Below are 23,419 nucleotides of genomic sequence, written 5' to 3'. Positions count from 1 at the left end.
TTGCCGCATTCTTGAGAAGCCGAGTCGCTGCAAGCCGTGCGAAATGTTCGATCGCGAACGGTTGAAAGCGCTCCCGCAAGACGGCTGCGTAATTGAAATTTCTAGATAGACGACGGGACAAGAATTGGAACGTTTCTCTGAAGAAGCGGCCGTTGTTAAAGCATTGTTGTTTAATCAATTAAGTCCGCCCAATTGCGTCAGCGGATACGTTGCTGGCAATTGCTGGACATCTCGCGGGACCAGCCTGCCACAATCGAGACGAAAAAATCTTAATTAAAATCTTAATTAGTTTGGACGGCGTCCGCGACCCCCTCTCATACCCTCCGCCCTAGTGTTTCCAATTTCCAGCTTCGAAAAATCTTGGCTGGAGAAAAGGGAACAGAGACGAAGCCGAGACAGCAGAGGAACGATCCTAATGGCGAGCCTCAAAATGAAATTGATAGAGGCGCTAGAGAGCACGTATGCTCTAAAGTTCTCTCTGGTCAGCCAACGTGAACCGGTGCGGGGATAATGGATGGTTTAGACTACTAGGAAATTGCAGGAGCATTTCTCAATCACAGCGTTCGCCGTTGTTCTCTCATTCGATCTGTCTCTCTCTCGCTGCCACACGCTCTCTCTCTCTCTCTCTCTCTACCTCTCCGTCTCTTTTTCGCTAACCCTCCCCATGAATAAACGCAGTCTTCGATGTTCGACCCCGTGCTTACCCCGAAGTTACTGGCAGCGAATCTATCACTGGCTGAAACAGCGGAACTCGCGCTGGTATGGGCGTAGTATGCGTTTATGTTCGCCAAAAGGGTCGACATTACCGCTGGCACACCTGGACAGAGGTACTTCGTCGAAAGGCAGTGGAAATGCCTGAAAAAAAGATGGTAATGGTACTTTTTAATTAAGTCGATTGTTAAGGCGAGATATATTGTTTCGTTGTTTTAAACTTTGGAAGTGATGTGAGTTAAATTAATTATGGTTTCAAGAAATATGCAATGAACATAATATACAATTTTCGCTAAAATTTAAAAAGTTTAAAATGTATTTAGAATATAGAAAGTTTTTCAATTTTGTTACAATCACTGGTCCTTTTATTGATTATAAGTTCCAATATTAATTTGTTTCATTATTATGTTCCATTAAAAAATGCCAACTGTCAAAAATTCATGAAACAATTCAATATGCAAAACGAATATTCAGTAATATAAATGATCTCGAATTCTCCTCCAAAATTACGAAGCGTTTGCAATTTTAAGTACCGCAAATTTTTAGTTTGACATTATGACGTTAACGAGACTCGTAGCTATTTATAGACACGTTAAATTCCGCGCCACGATGGTTATACCACTCATAATCTAATATTCGACTCGTTATACTCCCGGGACCGAGTTCAACCTTAGATAGATCCGTTATGAATTCGCTATAAAAGCTCTATTTCCGTTGAAGCGTCTGCTAAGTTTCCGCAAGGTTTATGCTGCGCTATACATAGCTTTCGCAGGCTATAAGGAATTCGCGACGATCTTTATCTAGTCTAACGAGTCTGTTATAGTCCTTATCGTGTCCAATGAATTAGTCAACGCTTATATCAGTCCTGATCTTTATATTCCGTCCACTGAGACTACTGTGCATAAGACTGAGTCCCATGGCTATAGCGTTTCTCGCATGAATCCATTGTGTCTAATGATTTGTCTTTGGGTATCTATTGTTGCGTTTGTTCAATTAGATTTTATGTATCATAACGCAAATGTATTGTTTTGGATTATTGTATTGGAGGAAATGGAACCACGTGACTCATTGATATGGTTTAGGAACCTTGAATTAAGTATTTTACTTTTTTATAATGTAGTATGTGACAAATGTTACGTGCGACTGAATTACTATGAAATGTGCAAATGACCAGGTTTGATAAACTGATTTATTATTATTGATAAGTTACGAATCGCGTAGAAAATAAAGATTAATAAAATAAAAGATGAAATAAATAAAATAAAAAAATTAAAATAAATAAAATAAAGAAATAAAAATAAATAAGAATAAATAACAATAAATCAATCTATCAAAGAAATTTTAATCTCAATGATAGTGTATCTTTGATAGATTAGAGAATGATTTAATTATCGAATTAAATACTCGAACGACTTCGAGAATTGCAGATACGACCAAAATAACAGAGGTATGAAAGATATTACAATAGGATTTGCACGGTACAATAAGCAGGAGTCCCGATTATTTGAGATTTGTTCGATTTTCGGCCCAGTAGTCCAATACACCCGATGTGTATTGCCAGGACTATTGTGCATTCCGATTTTCAAATATTCATTTTAGCCTCGATTTCCTACTTCATGCGATTGTTACGATTCAGTGCTGGAACATTTGCATTATTCCATATCAGCATACGACACAAAAAACAGAGAGATAGTTCTGGTCTATTTGCAATGTAGTTCAAACAAATGTATACTTTTGCATTAAAAATGTAACGAGAAATTTATCTTCCAAGTTTTTCTTATTAATCGCCATATTCTACCGACGCTTGCTGTGAATTGTGGTATTATTCTTGTTTTGTGGTCCGATATCAGTTATTTCGTTACGAATGATTGAAAGTGCAATATCTATACTTCGCATTAGATGATCAACGTGAAGTTAAAGTTAAACTATGATTTTTCCTACGTACAAATACCGTTTTCAAAAATATAATTAATTTTTCCCTTTTCCATACTGTTTTATATTTATCTTATCCACGCGATCTCCGACAAATGTTTCAACACAATCGACATTACTTTATTCTCCCTTGTAAATCTTTTGAATCCAATAAACATCATTCTTCCTTTGATTTTTACGAGCCTTTCTCCAAAACGCTATCAGCTCCGTGAAATCGATCCGGTATTTTTATTACAGGTACTTTATTCTAGATACTTTCGCCCGGCACTAAAAGGGTTAATCGGATATTCCGTGCCCGCGGAAACGACGTATACTCACGTCATTGCTTGGTAGATACTCTCGATACCGTATCGCATGGCAAACTCGTCGACAAGCTCTTCTCCGAGTGGATCGAAGTACACCTTCCAAGCGTCGTCACCCTTCGCTTGGGGCAGCGCCACGACGCCGCAGTTCTTCTCGCACAGGCTGTGGAAGAGGTTCTCGTGCAGGCAGGTGTACTGGGTGTGATAAGGTGCGACCTTCTCCTCTCCTTTGATCTCCACGCTGATATGAAGCCTGATGGCGCCGGACACCGCGCTCTTGTCCGTCCTTTTCTCCAGATTGTACCAGACGTCCATCTCGCCGCTGAGCGTTCTCACTTCGATGATGGTCTGGCCGAGGAAGTCGTCGCTCTCCCTCGTCAGCTTCTGCCGCAACTTCGACTTCAGATCGTTGTCCTCGTCCCACACTCTCACCTTTATTCTGTCGGATGAGTTATGGCACTCGCTGGAAAACGAAACGCGGACATTCCGTTATCGTATACCCTCGCAGATCTTTTATACGTTCTATGGTGTCTCGAGTCTGTATAACTGAGATCGTGTATTCGGATCATCGCCTTTTTAATTATTATAAAATTATCTGTTTTATTGCCCCTTTTACATTATATATCAATGCATATAATATATATGATATAAGGATATTTATATATCTTTTAGCTACCCTAATCAACTTCATAGAGTTCTTTATATTTATATAATTAATAATTTTTGTTTATTTTCGTCGACTACGCGAAAAGACTCCCGCATAATCAGTAGAGCGAATTCTAACTAAATACCAATCATAAAAAATTCTATTTATCGAACAAATATTATTACCTTCGTACGCGAAATATTAATATTTACAATTATTACGAAAATATAAAATGGAAGGAATATGTTAAAAACTTCCAGCGAACATAATAGAATTCAGTGGAAAACTATGCGCGATCGTTTGCATCTTTTTCCACGTATTTGCATAAATTAGCACGGTCATACGGTCATCTCGTGATTGGAATATCGCGCAGGAGTCTTAGCAATCGCACGTAAACTGGATATCAAATTTTGCTTTCGTCCAGCGTCGCGGCGAAACGTATCCGTCGAGTTCGCGGTATGATAATGGAATTACTCACAAGTAGAACTTCTCGTGCCAAACCGGATTCAATTCCCTCGGCATCGTTCTGGTGCGCTTCTTCACTTTCCCGACTTGGACCGTCACGTAAGGATCGGACGTGCCGCTCTTGTCTTTGGCGATCAGTCCCTGGGCGCATTTCACTGTGGAAGCGAGAATCGATGGTTAGTTAATTATCTTGCGTTCATCTGCCTGACAGGGGGACGCGCTCAAAGCAATATCGAATCTCTCCGAATTAGGGTTCTATAATCCTCTTCGGTATTAACGGTCTCCATCTGCTCCCGTACTTACCAGAGGAACCGACACACTCGAACTATTCAACATTCGAAAACACGCACCTGTTGCCATATTCGAGAAAAGGAACGCAAAGCTCGCCTGGTCTTCTCTGTTATCTATTCTTTTTTTGTTCGAATTATTCTACGTATTTTTACTCTTTGTTTTGTTACTTCGTTGCATCGACATTCCGAGCGCGTACGCTTCACGTGGGACGAACGCGTTGTATCGTTAATTGCCTTCGGTTACGTAACGTTGCGTTAATATTATCGTTACAGTGAAAAATGAATCACTGCTCGGAGCATTAACTAGATCACTATCGTTCAAGTGACAATGACAAAGAATACGAGCGTCTATCTGCTTCTCCATCTTAATGGAGAACAGGGATCGCGAAATGACGTTCGGTACTAATGGATCCCATTTGAACTCATTGCGATTAATTAAGCCTGCAACGATCCAGTCCATCCTACGACGTGCCGCGATGCAACGTTTTTACTCGCGATAGAGGCGTTATTTATAAAACCGTAGTGTAATCTCGATTAAACTTACGGTAACAGTTTCAACTGTTTCTTATCAAAGTTTAGACCGCGAGTTTAAAAGATGACGCATTTAGCTGAGGATTTACTTGACACTAAAATTGATAACTTTAATAACAGAACTAAACAAATCTCGATAACGAATCTCGATAAAACTTACGGTAACAATTTGAACCGTTTCTTATCAAAGTTTAGACCGCGAGTTTAAAAGATGACGCGTTTGGCTGAGAATTTCTCCAATGTCTCACTGACGCAATACTAAAATTAATAACTTTAATAGCAGAATTAAATGCACGACTATTTTTCTCAAATCTCGTCTTACGAAGAACGTTAAAATCTATAGGAGAAAAGCACGTTTTTGATAGGAAAGAGAGGAAATTTTTTGTCAAAATCTATTTCTTCTTAACAATCACTTATGTGTCGGTTAAGTTTGAAAACTCGCGGCGCGTTGCTTCAATTTTACGCCGAGCGCCGGTCGAAGTGCTAACGGCCGAACGGTATCGCCGGGAAGGCGATAAAATCAGAAGACCGATGCCCGTAACCGGGCGGTGCTCGCGAGGATTAAGTGGAATGTTTAAGAAGCAATCCGAGTTAGAACACGTTACGATCCATTCGAGGAGGTCGATTCGCCCGGGAACCGTCCGCGTCCTCGTGATCAGTCCGGAATAAAGGGTTACGAGTTCCGAAACTGGGCCGCACCCATCGCGGACCGCTGAAACTTTTAGTAGCCGTGCACGTGTGGACCGGCTAACGCGTGTCGACCCAACGTAAACACACGCTCGCGCAGACAATCCGCTGGCCTGTACTACAGAGAATTCTACGAGGCGCTTCGGGGATGCTGATGCAACCGAATAGACGGACAATTTTTCCGCGAAACTTCATCGACTTTGTGGAATAATATTTTAAGAAAACTTTGAATACGGACCTGATAGTTTTGAACAGAATTGAGTGAAAAATAAACTGATTAATGGGGAAAGATTACGACTTATGTGAATTTTGTTTATTAGCGATTGTTACGATTAGTTAGTAATGAAGTTATTATGTAATAATCAAGTGATCGTGGTTAGAGAATTACTTAAACTTAAGTAATCAAGTGATCATGATTAACAAGAATCTTCAATTGAAGCAAATGTAATCCTTAATCGTGACAAACATAGCAATCGTATTACTTTCCTTGATTATGACTTACTCAAAAAATTATGTTATTTAATAATTCCGAATAGTTTTTATAAAATCTGCATACATCCTTCTTCGTCATTACTAAAATAATCACAAAATAATCGATCACTGTTCAACTACGATTCTGAACATTTTTAACAAAAACTACAGTTTCGAAAATATTTTCTACAAAATTGTTCCCCAGGCTCCGCCCCGAAAGGCTGTTAAATCCGTGTAATTCCGAGCTTTGCGTTCGTATCGTTGTATAATGGACAACAGGTGAACCAGTTCGGTTGGAATCACGTTTACCTTCAACTCTGGGTGGCATGGAAGAATTGTGCAATTAATAATTACCCGCGCAAACAACACCGAACACCAAAAAACATTTTCCATCGAGTCGTGAACGTACGCCGCGCGCACGCGCGCGGGATTAACCGGTCGAACACCGTTTCCCGTTTCTTTTTTCCCGGCGCGTCGTTAATTCGCGTTCAGTTTGCTCTTTCTTGCCGAAACAGAGCGGTGGGGGGAAAAAACACATCGGTGGTGGTGGTGGGGGGGAGCATTCGTCCGAGAAACGGAACATGGGTGTTGGGAAAAGTAGAGAACAACAGATCTGAACGTCGTGTACTTCGACCGCGTGTGACAGAAAAATGTAGAAAAACCGCATATCTCGTGTTGTTACATTTTACCGTTTCTACTATCGTACGATCATACACCGATTGGCTCATGCACATCTAACAGTGTAACAACCATCGAACTGAGCACTCAGAGGTCACGTTTCCTGGCAGCCACCCTCGTAAGCGTGCAGAAGCTCGGCGTGAGTCGTGGTGGACAGGTACATTTTGGGCGACCACGGTCTGGCGAGGCGCGGCAACTCCGTGGGAAACGAGGGAGAATAATAAATTCCTGGGAGGCGACCCTCGCGGATTTACGCGCTAATAATGGACGGCGTGATTAACGAAACTTCTCTGAACGATCCTTCCCGAACCCTCGTTAAATTATTAACGGGAACGCACCCTTGCCTTCGGTCCCCGCTTTAATATTCGAGCCGTGCCAAGGAACGTTTTAACGCGCAAACACGCGGATTGGCATATTTAATAGGTGATCGTACCTTCTCAAATAAACACGAACGCTATGTAATTCGTATTTGCATAATTAAACGGTTTGCGTGCTGGAGCACCAACGACCGACTCACTAGATAGAATTTATTTTTTCAAGAAAAATTAACTCCGCCTGTTTGTGTAATTATATGTTAAACACGAAGAAATGATTAAAAATTCTTGCGAATGACCCGTCATTTCTAGATTATTATAAAGAGTCTATACAATTTAACAATATTTATATTAAATCGTTAATTCAGAGAAAAATGTTGCCATTGTCACGAACACATACTTCAACAATGTAATATCAGTTGATTCGAACATTGAAACATCGAATAAATGTTTGTTACGTTAATTACATCTCTTCGTCAGCAAACAATCGACTGAAAATGAATTTTCTAGTCTCGGGGGAATTGCTGCGCCGAAGCAGACCGTAGCCGCGAAAGTGACAGACAGATACAGATAAGTATACGTTCACAGGACACATAGAGAGATAGATATATATATATATATAATATAACATATATTATACAGGTTCGACGTGAACGTGCTGCGGTTCGGACAGAGACGGACAGACACACATGCCCATGCTACTAACTCCTTTTGTTTCGCACCGCCGATTGCAGCGTGGACGATCGCCGGTGCATCCCGTCCTCGACGAGCGTCGATCTCGTACCCTAATCTCAATTGATCGTCGAGTCGTGGTAATCCACTTGATAATTGGTCGACATTTTTGTGCGTGTGCGTGTGTGTTTGCGTATAAGAGATCAGTATTGTAACACGATGGTGTCCTTGCCGCGGTAGTTCGCGATCGATATACGTTGTTGAATGTCGATCGTGTTCATCGATTTTGCGCTTCGGTGTCGTGTGTTGTTCACTCGTTTCGATAGAAAGTCGGACGTGTGTCGATCGCGGAGATCTGTTTCAGCTATCGGAGGGTGTTCTAAGGAGCTTCTTTCCTTTCTAAATCGATACTACGGGGGGCGGGAGAAAGTAGTGGTCTAGAACTCGCTACGGGTAATCGCAACGGAGGATGCGGACGTGGAGACACGTGGCGGCTGTCACGGTGCAAACAGAAGTCGGGCGACCGCTTTCGATTTTCGCTTGGCTCGAATCCAAATGGATTTCTTATTACGAGTGGTATTACGGTTTCTCCGTTTAGCGTGTTCATTGCGAAGCGCCAACGTGTTGGCTCAATTAGCTCCCTGATAAATGAAATTAACATTCCGCGTATCATATTTCCATCGAATCTGAATAATGAAACTGTTCAAACCGCTGTTTAAATATGTATAATATTTTATACGTGAATATATCTAATAGAAAATCGGATGCAAATTATTTTGATACCGAGAAGATATAAATATTAGGTAAAAAAAGTTTGTCACGTTTTTATGCAAAATAAAAATATTATTTCAATTATTACGGCGAAAAATATACTTAAAAAGCAAGAGTTTCCTTTTCATTCTCTATAAAAATAGATAACAATCTGTAATAAAAGTATATTTATAACAAAACTGTAATGGACTATTATTATTGCGCACGGTATTGTCTGTGGCACAAATGTTAGTTCTTTGTGCAGTAAACAGTATTCTCTTTCTACAATTGCAAAGTGAGACGCTAGAGGCGCAATTATTTCAACTGGAAGTCAGTCTTTTGTTTGTTGTCTGCGACACGTTTATTAGTATTCTTCCTTCCCTGACAAGCGTTGCTTGTCAACTAATGTTATGACACAAAGGGAACAGCTGCGATTGCAAGGAGGTCGGCTAAACAAGATTATAGCGACGGAACACACATTAGATCAATTCGCCTAGTCTCAACGAGTCGTCGCGATCACTACAGACTGCTAAACCATTTCATCGCACAAAAGGGATTGAAAAAAGATTATTCTGACGTCAACAGGTTGATTTGTTGCATTTGCCTCGAAATTGCATTCGCGGATTACACGGAATAAATGACTCGACGCGATTTCGTTTCGCGTTAAGTTTATGCTCCAGTTTCTTTTTATCGGGTCTCCCGAGGATTATCCCCAGTGATCCCTTAAGTTTTTTCGATGAAATATTACAGTTTGTACACGGCGGGTAAACAGTTAATCTTAGTTGGGGAGTTTCTCATGAATATTTATTGCTAACACGGTAGCGTTCGTAGCTACGAGAAGCGCGGAGTTTATACCGGCGCGCAAGAAGCACCGAAATAAAGGGGAACCTTTCCGCGCGGTTTTCTCCATTTTCACTTAACCGTTCCCGCTTCTGTTTGCACCGTAATTCCGCCACGATTTTTCAGTTACTATGCCGCACAAATCCGAAGTCCTTAGCCGTGGAAACTGAAGAAAAATGACGGCCGACCGTGTGGCCTGGCGGGCCGCCGGAAACGAAACGTGTGTATACGCTCGAAGTCTGCGCGGAGTTTACAGGTTGTGTAGTCAGAGGCAACAAGCAAATGTTACGCTAAAGCTGTACCAGCATCGCGGCTGGTTGGCCCAATCAAATTTACAATTCGCCAACAGTTCAATTGATGACCAACAAACCGGGCAGCGTGTACACAAGAATGTAGCCTAAGGCTGCGGCAAGGTCCATTATATAATGCCGCTGAAACTCTGGAATAATAAAGACGCGGGGGGGTCGCGCTTGGAAGTTTAGATTAATAGTAACGGGTAACAATGGCACGCGGGGAGCTCGTGAACACGAGTAATTCATGCCAACTAAAATTGAGAGAGAAATTGAACATTTTGAAATTCACGAGAGAGATAGAATTATTTAAAGAATTTTTTACGAGGCGTCACACTTTTCGTTTCTGCAAACCTTCTTACAAATTATCTCAAATTATAAATAATTTAATCAAATTATAAATAGTTTAATCAAATATATAAATAATTCAATCAAATTATAAATAATTCGATCAAATATATAAATAATTCAATCAAATTATAAATAATTCGATCAAATATATAAATAATTCGATCAAATTACAAATAATTCGATCAAATTACAAATAATTCGATCAAATTACAAATAACTTACTATAAATAATCTGAATGAAATTTGTCGATGGAACAATTATTTAGGCTCATCGTGTTATCTTTCTTTTCGTTTCGACGGCTACGACTGAAAAATTTATCGGCCCGTCTTCCCACGTTTATCTTCGTTGCGAGAGTAACGGGATAAAGTATAGTCATACTATTATAGTCAGTTCTAGTTTTTCTAAAGACTAGATGAAGGTCTAAAGTGGAAGAGAAGTAGATAGTTTCTATTATCTATCGAAGAAAGAGATACTAAGTCTGCGTGTCATCGGATGGAATATACAATGAGTTACTGATCGTGTTCAGTCTTGGATGAACAGCTATCAAATTCGTCCACCTGTTCTTTCGGTGTTACTCAAAAATATATGTCGCGCAATTTTTTTTCCAATACCGCGAGAATAATTTTAGGAAAAAAGTTGAAAAATATGGATCAGACACAAAGCTTAACGAATCGAAGAAAATCAAGGTATCGAAGAAAGTTGTTGTTGCTGTTGAGGTTTTTAAAAAATTCTTTGATTCGTATACTATACTTATGGATAATTACAATGTATTATTATTAATTTGATTTCGAGGTAGAAATTTTTAGTGTGGGACATTAACTTTCTACGTAGACTCGTGTACTCTGCTGTTATTATTGTCGACTATAGTAAATTCTTCTTAATTGTCTTTCAGCTTGTAAATAAAAATGGAAAAAGGAGATATGATTATTCGTGCCATGTGCCTCATTTTTATAGTTGCCGATTGTTAATAATTATAAAAATGAGTCGCGAGACTCGAATAACCTCATTTTCTCTTCGTAAACTGTCCATTTTTGTGTACAAGCTGAGGTACAGTTATTATTGGTTGAGAATTTTTCTGTACCTGTTTTCGTACTTACATGGACATAGATAAGATAGATAAACCTTAGTCTTTTATTACTTAATTTAATTACATGAATTAGGCTAGAATTAGGCTCAGAACCTTAATTGTGCGATTCTATTTGTACATGAAGTAGATTTAAATACATTTCAGAGGATGCAACAATTTCCTGTTCATTGTTGTATTTTAATTTTAGTTCTTTGGAAGACATTTTAACACTTACATTCCCTATGATAAATTGTTCATTATGCCAACATACACAATAAATATAAATTGTCTTTTTCCATCTTGGAAATTACTCTAATTAAAAAAGTTCTAATAATTGTAGCTGTAAAGGTCCCCACGACCGCCATTTAAAATTTGTTTAATTTTACATACATATTGTTTATAGCAAATTACATCAACAAACATTATTATTAGCAGAATTATAGTTCAATTAATCCACCTGTAAAGATTCGATTTTCCATGGATATCAATAAATCTTCCGAATAATTTTCCTCCACAAATAGTAACTGCTCAATTTTTCTCCCTCGTCTCTTTGACAATGTCCAATCGTCCAGTTCTCGTCGATGCCAGCACACCTTCGATCGAAGCGTCTGCGGGATCCTTAAATACCCGCGAAACCCACAAGCCAGCTGCGAGTCGCAGTCGGTCGGTTGGCCGGGGTGGTAGCGATTTTAATTTGCGCCCACTGAGTCAAGAGATTTGATTACTGGGGCGGAAGCGGAAGTAACGCCGACTGTTACCGTTCTACCCTCTCACCCAGATATCTCTCCCACTCGACCCTACCGTCTAGATCTCCCCCTCATCGGCTATCCCAGTTTCCCTCGATGCGGGCCTATTCGAAATTTCCGTCCACTCTCCCAGTCGGCGAGTAAAGAAGTTGTCCCTGTAAATTCGAGGACAGAGAGACGGCGGTGCTCGTTCGAATGGAAATCTCGCCGAACCCGGAGCCTTCTCGGCCTTACGAAAATTATCCGTGCCCGTTTCAAACGAACCGTTCAGAGAACTAACACCCAAACTCTCTCTTCCCGATCCGGCTTCTACTCCGAGGAGGATAGCCGAGACGCGAGTTTATATCTATGGGTTCTACGGCATTGCGACTAAAGTTCGCTTGTTCAATCGAACGCTAATAGAGTTCTACCTTCACGGCGTGGAAAGTAATACAGCTCTTGGTAAAAGGTTCTCGATCGTGTAGAAAATAATACAAGTATACACTTATACACTTGTGTAAAACGTTCTTATATACAGCTGTGGAGAACGTAGATGGGGTCTAAATAAACTAAAATTCATTTCACCTGCGTGAAAGAGCATTTTATAACTCGAACAGTCTTTCTAAATTTCGTTCAAGTATACACGATCGGAAAACTTCTTGCCAGCGGTTAAAAACGATCGAGAGGCGTTATTAAAAATCGGCTTCCTCCCGTAATTTCACTTAACGAGATTGCCTTCGCGGCAGGCGAAACGGGGATCCTTCTTATTTGGATTAAAAAGAAGTGGTAACGCCAACGAATGAGATTTACCGAGCTTCCCGGCCGAAGAATATTCTCTCCGCTCTCTTTGTTCTGTATTTATCGCTTCTGAGCCTGCGAATTTAGAACACCCCCGACTCTCTTTCCTCTCATTTTCTTATTATTCGGCTCTCCCTCCTTTGTCAGTGGTTTCTTTACAACGGAGAAACCGAGTTTTCGGGATCTTCGTGTGTTCCTCGTTTTTCACGGCAAGTTGTTCGCCGGTTTACCATTTCAGCCCGTTCCTTCCCTCCTCGCGTACCTTATCCTTCCTGTCGAGTCCACGGGTCTTTCTAAATGACTGCGGAACCTTTCAGACTTCGCAACTTTCGTCAGTTCATTACTTTCTAGGGTTCCCTTTGTTCCCGAGTTTCCATGTTTCCACGGAGACGCGTGGTTCACATTTCGATATTATTTGCATTTATCCCGGGCCCTTCGTTGTTTTAAATATTTATAATATTATGTAGATGATGTTAACTTTTTACTCAGTGTTGTTGGATTTTTTAAGAATCTTCTAGGCATTTTTTATTTTTAAATATTTATACAATAGCTGACATAGAAGACCAGCTACGTTTACGTTATGGCAATATGAATATTCCAGAAAAATTGTTTAAACGACATGGCATCTTTGACAAGGATATCAACAGTCACTATTACTTTTATTTAAACTAAAATGTTATTAGCTCAGTCTATCTTCTTTCCTAGTTTATATGGTCTCCTTTTTTAAGGACATAATTGGTCACAATTACGAATATATTTGCGACGGTTCCGCCACGTTAACCTCATTCGTCTTGCAATATATCTTCGCAGGCGTTCGTTACTGGAAATTCGGCCGACTAGAAAATTAATAATCCATCACGAAGGTAATCACAAAGTAATCAATTGCTGACCGGCCGTGGTTGCTCGAACGCGTCGTAGCTTCCATCGACCAGCACAGAAGGGGCGAGTTTCGCGGAGCGGATCCGCCGGCGCACGAAACGGTAACCAGAAGGAGAAAAACTGTTGACCCGCTTCGCGACGAGGCAGCAATTACTCTAATGATCGTCTTCCTCCTAGTAGGCTCTGCTACTTTCTTCCCGCGCGGGGCGCCCTTCGTCACCGGGAACGCATTAATTGCCGTAATCGGTTCGCGGCGTAGACGGCTGTCGAACTTCCCCCCCCCCCCTCAAGAAACAGTCGTTTCCAATAAATTGCCGTCCCTCGTTCGGCAACGACGCCGCTCCCGCACCCTCCTCACGCAACTGCCAACCGATTCGAATTTATATTACCGCCCCCTTGTACTTCTTGATCCCCTATACACACGGGACCGCTATTTGTCTTCCACGACTCGCTCTCTGTTTCTCTCTCTCTCTCTCCTTTCGGTATTAATTGATTCGTTTCAATTTGTTCCGGCGACTCGGCGCGCCTTGGAAACAAGACGGAACGGGCTAGATGGAAAGAAGATCGAGCCAGGTCACAATTTAACTCGTTGATTAAGCCGTTGCGCAACCGTGTCTTCGCCTTAATTGCCAATCCCATTTATCCGGGACTGCCGAGCGTTCGACTGTTCTCTTGGTTTCTGTTCCTATTCCCCCCCTCTCCCTCTCCGCCCTCCGAACGATTTGCATATCGCCGTTACCGCGGCCGCGTCGCTTTTCCGTACTCGCACGGAATTGATTGAATCTATTTGCCGGAATGTATTCCGCGTCTTTCGCCGAACCCGTAAACTGTGTATCAAGAACTCCGAGTCGGCGTCTCTGGTTTTTCAATGATTTAATAGTTCTTTGCGCGCCGGATGTCACACCGTTAGGGGCTTGGCGAGACTGCTGGTAGATTTGGGAGTTTCGAGGTTAACGATGATTGTTTTATGTAATTTGTTTGGATACACTTTTAGGCGAAATTATATTCCAATTATTGTTTCAATGTAATATCGTTTTTTAGTTATTTTTTAATACGTGCTGAACTGGCCATTTGATATTTTACTATAACTTGACATTTTACTATATTTATATTATTTATATTATTTTATTATAAACTAAAACTGATTCGCTGGTTATCAATGTTGTATTTCAATAAGTAATTTGAATTTTTTAATTAATGAAAAATCTAACTGAAAGTTCAAATAATGAAAACTGTAATATAATTCTACAGTATAATCCTAATAATCAATTTTAAGTGCCTTAGGCTCCTTCAAAACTTTGTATAATATCTCTCAAATAATATACATACTATTTCTTATAGGAAATTATCAACCAACAATCAGCTTAACTGCAAAAGAAATCCTGGAACAGGAATGAAACCATTGGTAAATATGCTCGCATTATTAAACGTGAGCGCAGCTTTTGCAAGACAACAAAATGTGTCAGTAAAATTAGCCGCATCTGCAAGATATTTGCCGCTAGCAAGAGAATTGATGCTATTAGACGGTAGCGTAGTGTAAATAAAATAACAAACGCGATCCGGTTAATTCGTTCCGCGCTCACGTACAAATCGTTTCATTTAAACTCACGTCGCCGCAGGATGAACCATTTTTAACGAGAGTTCTTCAGACTCCGAGGGAATATAGCGCGAGCAGTTGCCGTTAATCACAACTTTCCAGTCGTTGTCGCGATCCGAACGAATCGCTAAGGTCACGGAAGTTTAATCGAGGGAATCGCTCGAGATAAGTGCATCATCTAATGACCATTGGTTATAAAATGGAATTGTTCGTTTCAGCACCGATCGGCTCTTCTCACCGTATGACCAAACGACGTAAAAGGACTTTTTCCTTGAACAAAGATTTAAAGATTCTAGCTAATTAAAAATTGAAAATATTTGTTTCACGTGTAAGATTTACTATAAAGTTATGGACGAGTGAAAACAATTTTCTTGCGCGTATAGTCTTCGCACGACAAGAATGCACCTTTCTGCCTACTTTCCCCCTCTTATCAGCTCGGGCAGTGAAGAAGTTATTGAGAGGGGGAACGCAAGCACAAAGGTGCCTTCTTGTCGCGCGAGAACTATACAATAAATGCGTTATACGTTTTTAACAGCTGGCGTTAAATTTTATTTCTTCCATTAAATATTTTGCTGTATATTTTATTTTCAAATTCTTTTCACAAGTTTCAAGTAATAATCGTGAAATTGACGTGTATTAAAGTGATTTTAGACTTTCTGATACTTAGACTGTGAATATTTATATAAAATAAAAATTATTGACTTCACTGGTAAGAAAATTAACTAAAAACATAGTTCTTTCTGAATAATACGAATTAATTAAAAATAACAACATACAAATATGAAGTATTAAATCATTTACAGTGTTTCTGTATTCTTGCAGACACTCCAAAGCTCCTTTTTATATAAAAAATTATATAAAATTTAATTAATCGCCTCAAATATCTCAAGCAATTTTAAAAACAGTCTCGAAGAATGTCTAGATGTAGAATGATCTATTGAAAGATGTTTTAATCAAATTAAGTTTATTACAAAGCTAATACGAAGTAGAATCATTATCGTAACACAAACCGGAATAAATACTAAAAAGCGATATCTATGATCCTTTAATTAGCTAGAAACTTTGTATACCCACCGCACCGATACGGTACAAGATATCGAGTACATATCTTCGTTTACTTCGCGAAAACGTTCGGCCGAAGTTCCACGGATACACAAGTTCCGCCCGTTCTTATCGGACTTCCGTGTTCTCGAGAGCCGTTCGTTTTTGTCCCGCTCCCTTTTTATTTAAGTTTACTCTCGCCGTGCTCCCGGTGCTCCCCGTGCGCGCGCGGAACCCACTGAATAGACCGGAAGCGTGCTGGGAAACTTAGAAACAAGGAGAAGAGCCGCCTAATGCGAAACGCTCCCTTTCCGGTCGCTTCTTTTTTCCTTCCTGGCCTATTTACTTATCCTCGTCCCGCGGCCGTCTTCCCTCGCATTTCTCTCCCTCTCCTAACCAACCAGTGCGGCCGCGATGCTTCTGCTTTCAATCGGCTCGAAAACCCCGGGGAAGACCCCGGCATCCCTCGCTTTTTTTCCGATGCGAAAACTTTTTCGTGCGAGTTCATCTGCTTAATTCGTTACGTTCCGGCCCGCGACCGATTTTTCAGCTTACTTTTCAACGGAGCCACCCGTTCCTCCTTTGCGGCGGCACGGCCCTTTTAGAAATCTCCGGAACCGCCCCTCTTCTCTGCCATTCGACGGACCATGATTCTTTCAATTTTACACGCTAAACCTGATAAGTATTTCTCGTTCGTTTAATCACAGCTTCCTGGCAATTTCTTTGCTTCGCGAGATTAACTCTCAGCCCTCCGATTTGTTTCGGAACTCGAGCTATTAAAATCAACTCGAAAATCATTAAGATTTGGTGGTGATAATTTTCCAGCCACAGGATTTTTCTCGCATTTCGATCTCTTTTGCAACTACGATGATTGTTTCTTTATCTTTAATCGCTTCTGTAGTAGACAATTTGTGGAATTATTATATTTCAATTATAGAAATCGATGACAAGAATTATAGTTTACTTCTTTTCGAGAAAGATTAATAACGTTAATATTTAGTAGATTATTGTCACACTGCTGGAGGATGATTCTTGTTTGTGTAACATTTTTCTGGAGTAGTATTTTTAGATTTTATAATGCTAATGATTTATGATTATGTAAAAAGGTAGAAACTAATATGTAGAAATTATGCTGTTTATCAATTAATTTCCCTGCTTACTATAGTAACAATGTAATATATATTAAAAAATAATAGAACACCGAGCAGAACGAAAGAGAGTCGACGAAAGATTTGTGTCACACTAAATATCAACGATACTTCCCAACTGATATAATCTATTGTATCATACTTTTCATTAAAAAAAAACCATCGTATCATATTTCTCATTAAAAAGAAACGATCGTATCATATTTTTCTTATAACTTCGTAAAGAAGAATCTATGACCAACCGGCAAGGAAAAAAAATTGGAACACCGTTGCATTCATCGCCCGTGTATGTTCACTTTAACAATTCAGTATTTATAACAGCAAAGTAATATTTCCTGTCGATCGATATAGATTGCATATTCGACAGACACGATTTAAAACTTTCGTCGCGTTCCCGTTCCATTCTCTCAACGGCAAGTCAGCACATTCGTTAATGTTTTTCAGGTGTAACGCATAAAAACCGAGGTTAAACAATAGTTCGTCTCTAGCGTCCACGGTTCTAATATTTTAACGTCGCGTTGCGGGCGATATTACATTTCACGAAGCTGTATCAATTTATCGTATTCCCATATTCATGCCCCGTTTAATTTCGAAACAATTTCTGCCACCGCCAGATAAAATTCGGCCGAAATAGTGAACATGCTTTTTTGCACGAGTTATCCGCACGCGTATCAAAAATAGTATTATAGATATATCAAACGGATACCGTTCGGAAAATATCGATAGTCCTGTGTTTTTTGCTAATTCGAAATAAAAATGAAAATGGCAGTACAGCCACTGATAGAACATTTTCGCTCGACGTTTAGAACAATCGAATTCTTACTTAACTTATTTAATAATATGTAAATTATATTATATATACTTGTATATTACTTATATTTAACATTTCTGTTTATAAAAATATTTTCTGCAAGGACTGTATATAAAATGGTTACACAATGCCAGACGTTCGATATTTTACTTTCTGCTAAAAGCAGTAAAATTCGAAAATTACCGTTTTCCACATAAAAATATAAAAATATAATAAACCCAATTTTAACGCTAATTCTGACATAATTAAAAATCAATTTGCTTTCACTTCGTCCAAAATACAAAATTCCGACTATGCAACACCAAATTGTATGGGTTTTCAGTTTTCGGTCACGTTATCTTCCGTAAACGAATACACCGCCGTTTGCAACAGAAACGAACCCCCTTCCCCCGCTCGCATTGAAAATTAGCGCGTTCCGCGAGACCTGGAAACAGTTCATTCACGAACACTCCACGCGGCTTGTTCGTTTTACAGCCGGCAAGGCCCACTTTTCGCGAAGCGTTTCGTTGCATTGCGGCTGTTACGCGCTGCGGATAGATCCGCGCGCGGGCGAACGATTTTAAGCGTGGAAAAAAATTGTTGCAGGCCGACTCGCGGAACATCAAAGCTTGTTTGCGAATTTAGCCTTACGTCGCGCACCGAACGTTCTGCGTGCGCGTTCGGTCTAAGGCTTTTCCCGGCGGCCGTTCAGCCGCGCTCAAAGGACCGCCGCTTATCGTAACTCGCGCGTTCGCATCTGTGTTTATCCTCGCCCCGTTTCTGTCTCTCATTTTTATTTATCTGCAGTTCCCCGGTTGCAACCGGCGTCTCCATTCGCTTTCGTCCCATTTCTCTTGCACGATCGCGTCCCGGAAAATTCGCAGAGGAGCAAACATCAAGGTAACCAGGCTCCGCGCATCCTCGAATGTACAGTCTAACGCGAAATCGAATTAGCAACAATGTGGATTCCGGCCGTTGAATACGTTCAAGCTTCCGTTCTTCGCTCGGTTTTTGCTCGTACGTATCGACGCCAAATCGAATTAGAGAGCACGAACTATAGCCAAATCGATGCCCGTGAAATATTTCCTCCAGCCGCGTTCTCAATTCGCGCACAGCTTTGTTCCGCCATCGTTTTGTTCAACAGTCTCAGCAGTTCTTCTGTTATTTTTAGACCGCGAGTCTTTATGCAAATTCATATTTTCGCCGGCTGCTTTATAAAACGCCCTGTAAGCGGAAAAGTTCTTTCTTCTCCGAAGACTGAATAAAATAAGAATTTTATTATTCTTCTTGGCGAATATAGGCGCCTTCTGTATGCCGCAAATGCAAAGATATCCGCGGTCTAATTATGTATATACATATTATATGTATTTCTTTTCATGGGTATAAGTTAGAGCTTCCGGTAATTGAAAATACTTGTTCCGCAACTTTTCTAAGTTTTCTCGAGCTTGTTTCTCAGGTTTGCGCCAATCAGCAATAAAAAAGTAGAGTTTCCAATTACTTGTCTCGCAAACTCCTCCGTGAACTTTAATTAAATTCGTCAAGGGTCGCTAGTTTTGCATTACTGAAATACACGTTTAGGTTTCGACGTATCCACATCATTTATTTATACGGAGCGGAATAAGGTATGAAGCTATTTTCAATGCGTTTAATAATAGATTGGGTCAGACTTTCGAGCTTCGTATTTCTGGATTTTCTCGTTTACGATCATCCATACCTAAATGCGTTAAATTTTAATTCATTTAAGTATAAATGCATCCAGTCTGTGATGTAATTATAACATAAATTACTGATATAAATAACGTGCGTTGTAATGTATAATTTAAACTAAAATTTAGTTAAGTATTGTAATGGACATTTGATGAAATAGATTCTCATGGAGAATATTTGAGGAGCAGACAATTTCCAAATAATTAGTACGACTTATAGGTTAGGAAATACGTACCAGCTTGTACTAGAATAAAATTTATTCAGAGTTTCTATAATTGGTTGAAAAATGAAGAACAATGTCAATGCAATACTGAACAGAGAATTTAATTAGAATGGAATGGTTGTAGCAAACTTTTTAAAATTGTAAGGATTTTTCAAATAATTCTAAAATATGAGAGAAATTTTAATTCAATCAGTTTTAGTGAAATAAATTGGTAAATGTATTTAAATGATTACTGTAAAGTCATTTATAAGGTATTATTCACAAATAAGTCTCAGAATTTATACAAATTTAAATAATACTAACGATACTATATAAAAATTACATTTAAAATTTAAATAAAAGTTTGAAGTTATAAAATATGAAAAAAACCTGTTCATATCATATTTTTTACTTATTCCATTGCATAGATTCAGCATCTCAAATATTAACATATATTTCTAGGACAATCCCCTAGATACTTTAAAATCGCGGCACACCGTCGACTAATTAATTCCGTTCAATAATCAATCATAACTATAGTCATTATCGACTCCTTTCAAAAAATGTCCAATTTCGTCTTTACGTCTTCTATCAGCCGGCAAATCGAGGCAATCCTTTCGGGCCGCGTCGTCGCGAGGAACGTTTCCCGTTGACGTGCATGTCTCCGAGTGTAAATTCGCGCGTTATAGCGAAGTCGGGCGAGGCCGGGCCACTCTTGCGGATTTCGTTCGTCACGAATTCCCGCGGGACCGCCGCGTCGAAATCGAATCTTTCCAGAATTTCCCGGCATTTTGTTCTACCGTGCGGAGACATCAGTTGGTGCCCGGCTGCTCGGGCAGCTGCTCCAGGGTTTTTTGGGAGCCCTCCCCCCCTGAGATTCTTCGCAGCTCGTTCCCTTGCAGATATTCTTCCATTTGCCTCTTTTGCTATTGAATCACTTCGGCGAGAGCCGCCTCCGAGATATTCGAACGAGCGCGCGATAAGTGTGTCGTGTTCCCGGCGAGAGCCATTGAATTTGTAAACAGCGGAATTCGGGACTACGGAACTTCTTGCGAATTTACGCTCTCTATGCTGTCGCTTTATACGTTTCGGTTTGATGGAAATTCTTTTGAGCACTCGCTATGCTAATATATTGTTACATATGTTCCATCTTGTACGCAGTTCGCTGTCAAGCATTTTATTCACGCGCAAAATTCGAGTCTCTCTTCCACGTTACTTTTATAGTAATATTTGTATTCATTGTATTTACTTTTACAATTATCTTCCATTTTTATTTGTAGCTCATCGAGAAATTGCATAGCTTTCCAGTTATTTCTCACTGCAATTTTTATCCTAACGACTCTGTTAATTTTTTCGCAACCTTTTGTTACACGGAGAAGATTATTAAATTGTATTTTTCGAAATTCTTTACTTTTTTCTTTTTTGTCAGGTATTTGTATTTTCTTCAAGTTAACGTATTAAACATGCAATTAACTTTGATTATAGCACGTGTCCACGATGATCTCAAAGAGCAGAAGCCACGGATGCATAGAGGTCCGCACTCTATTTGCAGAAATGATTGACACTAGAAGCTTCAGATGAGCTAACATGACCCACTTCGGGTTCCATGTTTTGCGATTATTGAAAACGTAAAGTCATATTTACGGAAAATTAAACTGTATTAACCTTTTGTCATATTTTAACGAGGTGGACTCGTGACGAAGATTTCCTATAATAAATTCTGAATATTGTTTTATTCCTTTAAGTTTGTATAAAATTCTATTCTCTTGTCACCAATATTTAATGATTAATCTTGCAATAAATATAAAGTTTCTTTTCCCATTAAGACATTATTGCAACCAAAAAGGTTCTAATTATTACAATTTTAAAGACAATAGTACAACAAGGCAAGTAATGATAGTAATAATACATTCGGTATTTCTAGTGCTACATTTTGCAATAAATAATATGTCAACTGTTATTTGGTCAATTCAGCGATCCAAAAACTTTGTAATTAATTAAAACATCATTTAACAGGATTAACAATATGTTTGGAGTTTCGCTGCTTCCGCCGTTTAATGCACGCAGTTAGTGCAAGTCTAATTGTAAGTTACGGACGCTATTTCCGTTCTCTTACAACTTCGATATGCCGACTAGGATGCGGTCGTAACTCTAGGGGCTGGTTAATCATTAATATCATTCTCCCGGGGATTTACCACAATATGGTACTTGCAACTTCGACTAAGATTTCATTAGCAAACGTATTATTTATTTCAATTTGCATGCGTCGGCTGACCTGCTCCAATTTTTCTTTTACAGCTGGACATTGTACATTATAATTAGACTGTGAGCCTTTATGAGAAATAAAAATCTGTTGCGTCTATTGCAAGAAACAGTATCAAATTAGGTGTTTCGTTTTGTAATTTGATAAGATATATCGATGATAAATGTTGTTGATTTTCTCATTATGTCAATTTAGAGTTAATTATTTTATATTATATGTATTATTATATTATATATAGTCTATTATACTATTTATTATACTTTATACTATTATTATACTATTATTATATATATTATATTATTATAATATACTTTATACTATTATTATAGACTATTATATGTATAGTGATATAATATAGAATAACATAATATAGAGATATAATATAGTATAATATAATATAATATATAATGGTCTATATTATATATCATAGCAGCCTAATTATAATATAAATCTTTCAAGGTTTACCTATAGCTAATCACGTCATCGTTACAAAACAATCTATTCATCTAGACACGTGTTCAACTATTAACGAAAACGCTCCATACAACATTTAGTATTTTTAAGTATGAACCCCGCCTGTGTGGGATAAACGTCGAGCTTACTTATCCTTATCCAGGCAGACTGGAAACAAACGAGACCCGGTGGCTGGCAATAAACGCGGTGCGCTCGGCATGCAGGCGATACAGGAAAACGTGTTAATCAGACCGCATGGCGGATCGCGCGTAGCGAGGTCGGAATCGATTCCTTTGCGAGGAGAAACGGCCAATTAGGCAGCGGGGGACAGAGTGCGAATTCGTGTTCGTAGATTTCGCGGAATCGAAAGACGAAAGAACGAGGAGGGCGGTGACGGCGGCGAAGCCGACCGGAGCCGGCAGGGCAAGGCGAAGCCGGCTCCGCAGACACGGATGTGCAACACAGGTGAACCGGCCGCAAGGATTGCACGTGTGCGCTGCAGCACCGGCTGCACTTCCCTGTACGTTGAACTATCGATCGTTTCGGGGCGGACGGCGCCACGGTGTGTGTCGCTGTATATTCCCCCGAAATCCTGGCCGAAAATCAAACTCGAAAAAGGTGGAATCCTTTGGATTTGTTCCTTTCGATTTATTATCTACGAAACGGTTCTGCATTGTTCTTGCATTTTAAACTGATCGTTGAGCCATTGCATGTTTAAGACAGGATCAGAACACGTTCACAGAATTTTGATATTATAAATTTTTGATATATTATTTTTGCATTAATAGGTACCGGAATGTAGCATTTAATGGTATTGTA

The 23,419-nt window shown here is 39.6% G+C and overlaps 1 protein-coding gene across 16 annotated transcripts in view; it reads right to left on the bottom strand.

The window, feature by feature from the left end:
- The window catches only part of Unc-13 (protein unc13 homolog), a 544,965-nt gene that overhangs the window by 13,320 nt on the left and 508,226 nt on the right, over positions 1-23,419 (bottom strand). For all 16 annotated transcript variants that reach the window (XM_078193392.1, XM_078193412.1, XM_078193401.1 and 13 more), the window contains 3 exons: positions 4,070-4,211; positions 2,962-3,408; positions 705-855 (listed from right to left, as the gene is read on the bottom strand). In XM_078193392.1, coding sequence (XP_078049518.1) covers positions 705-855; positions 2,962-3,408; positions 4,070-4,211 — 740 coding nt within the window. The remainder of the gene's footprint in view (positions 1-704; positions 856-2,961; positions 3,409-4,069; positions 4,212-23,419) is intronic.

The sequence above is a fragment of the Augochlora pura genome, chromosome 2, assembly GCF_028453695.1.
Source record: "Augochlora pura isolate Apur16 chromosome 2, APUR_v2.2.1, whole genome shotgun sequence".
In the NCBI taxonomy this organism is placed as follows: Eukaryota; Metazoa; Arthropoda; class Insecta; order Hymenoptera; family Halictidae; genus Augochlora; species Augochlora pura.
The sequence above is the reverse complement of the archived record's forward strand: the minus strand, read 5'-3'. Positions and strand labels throughout refer to the sequence as shown.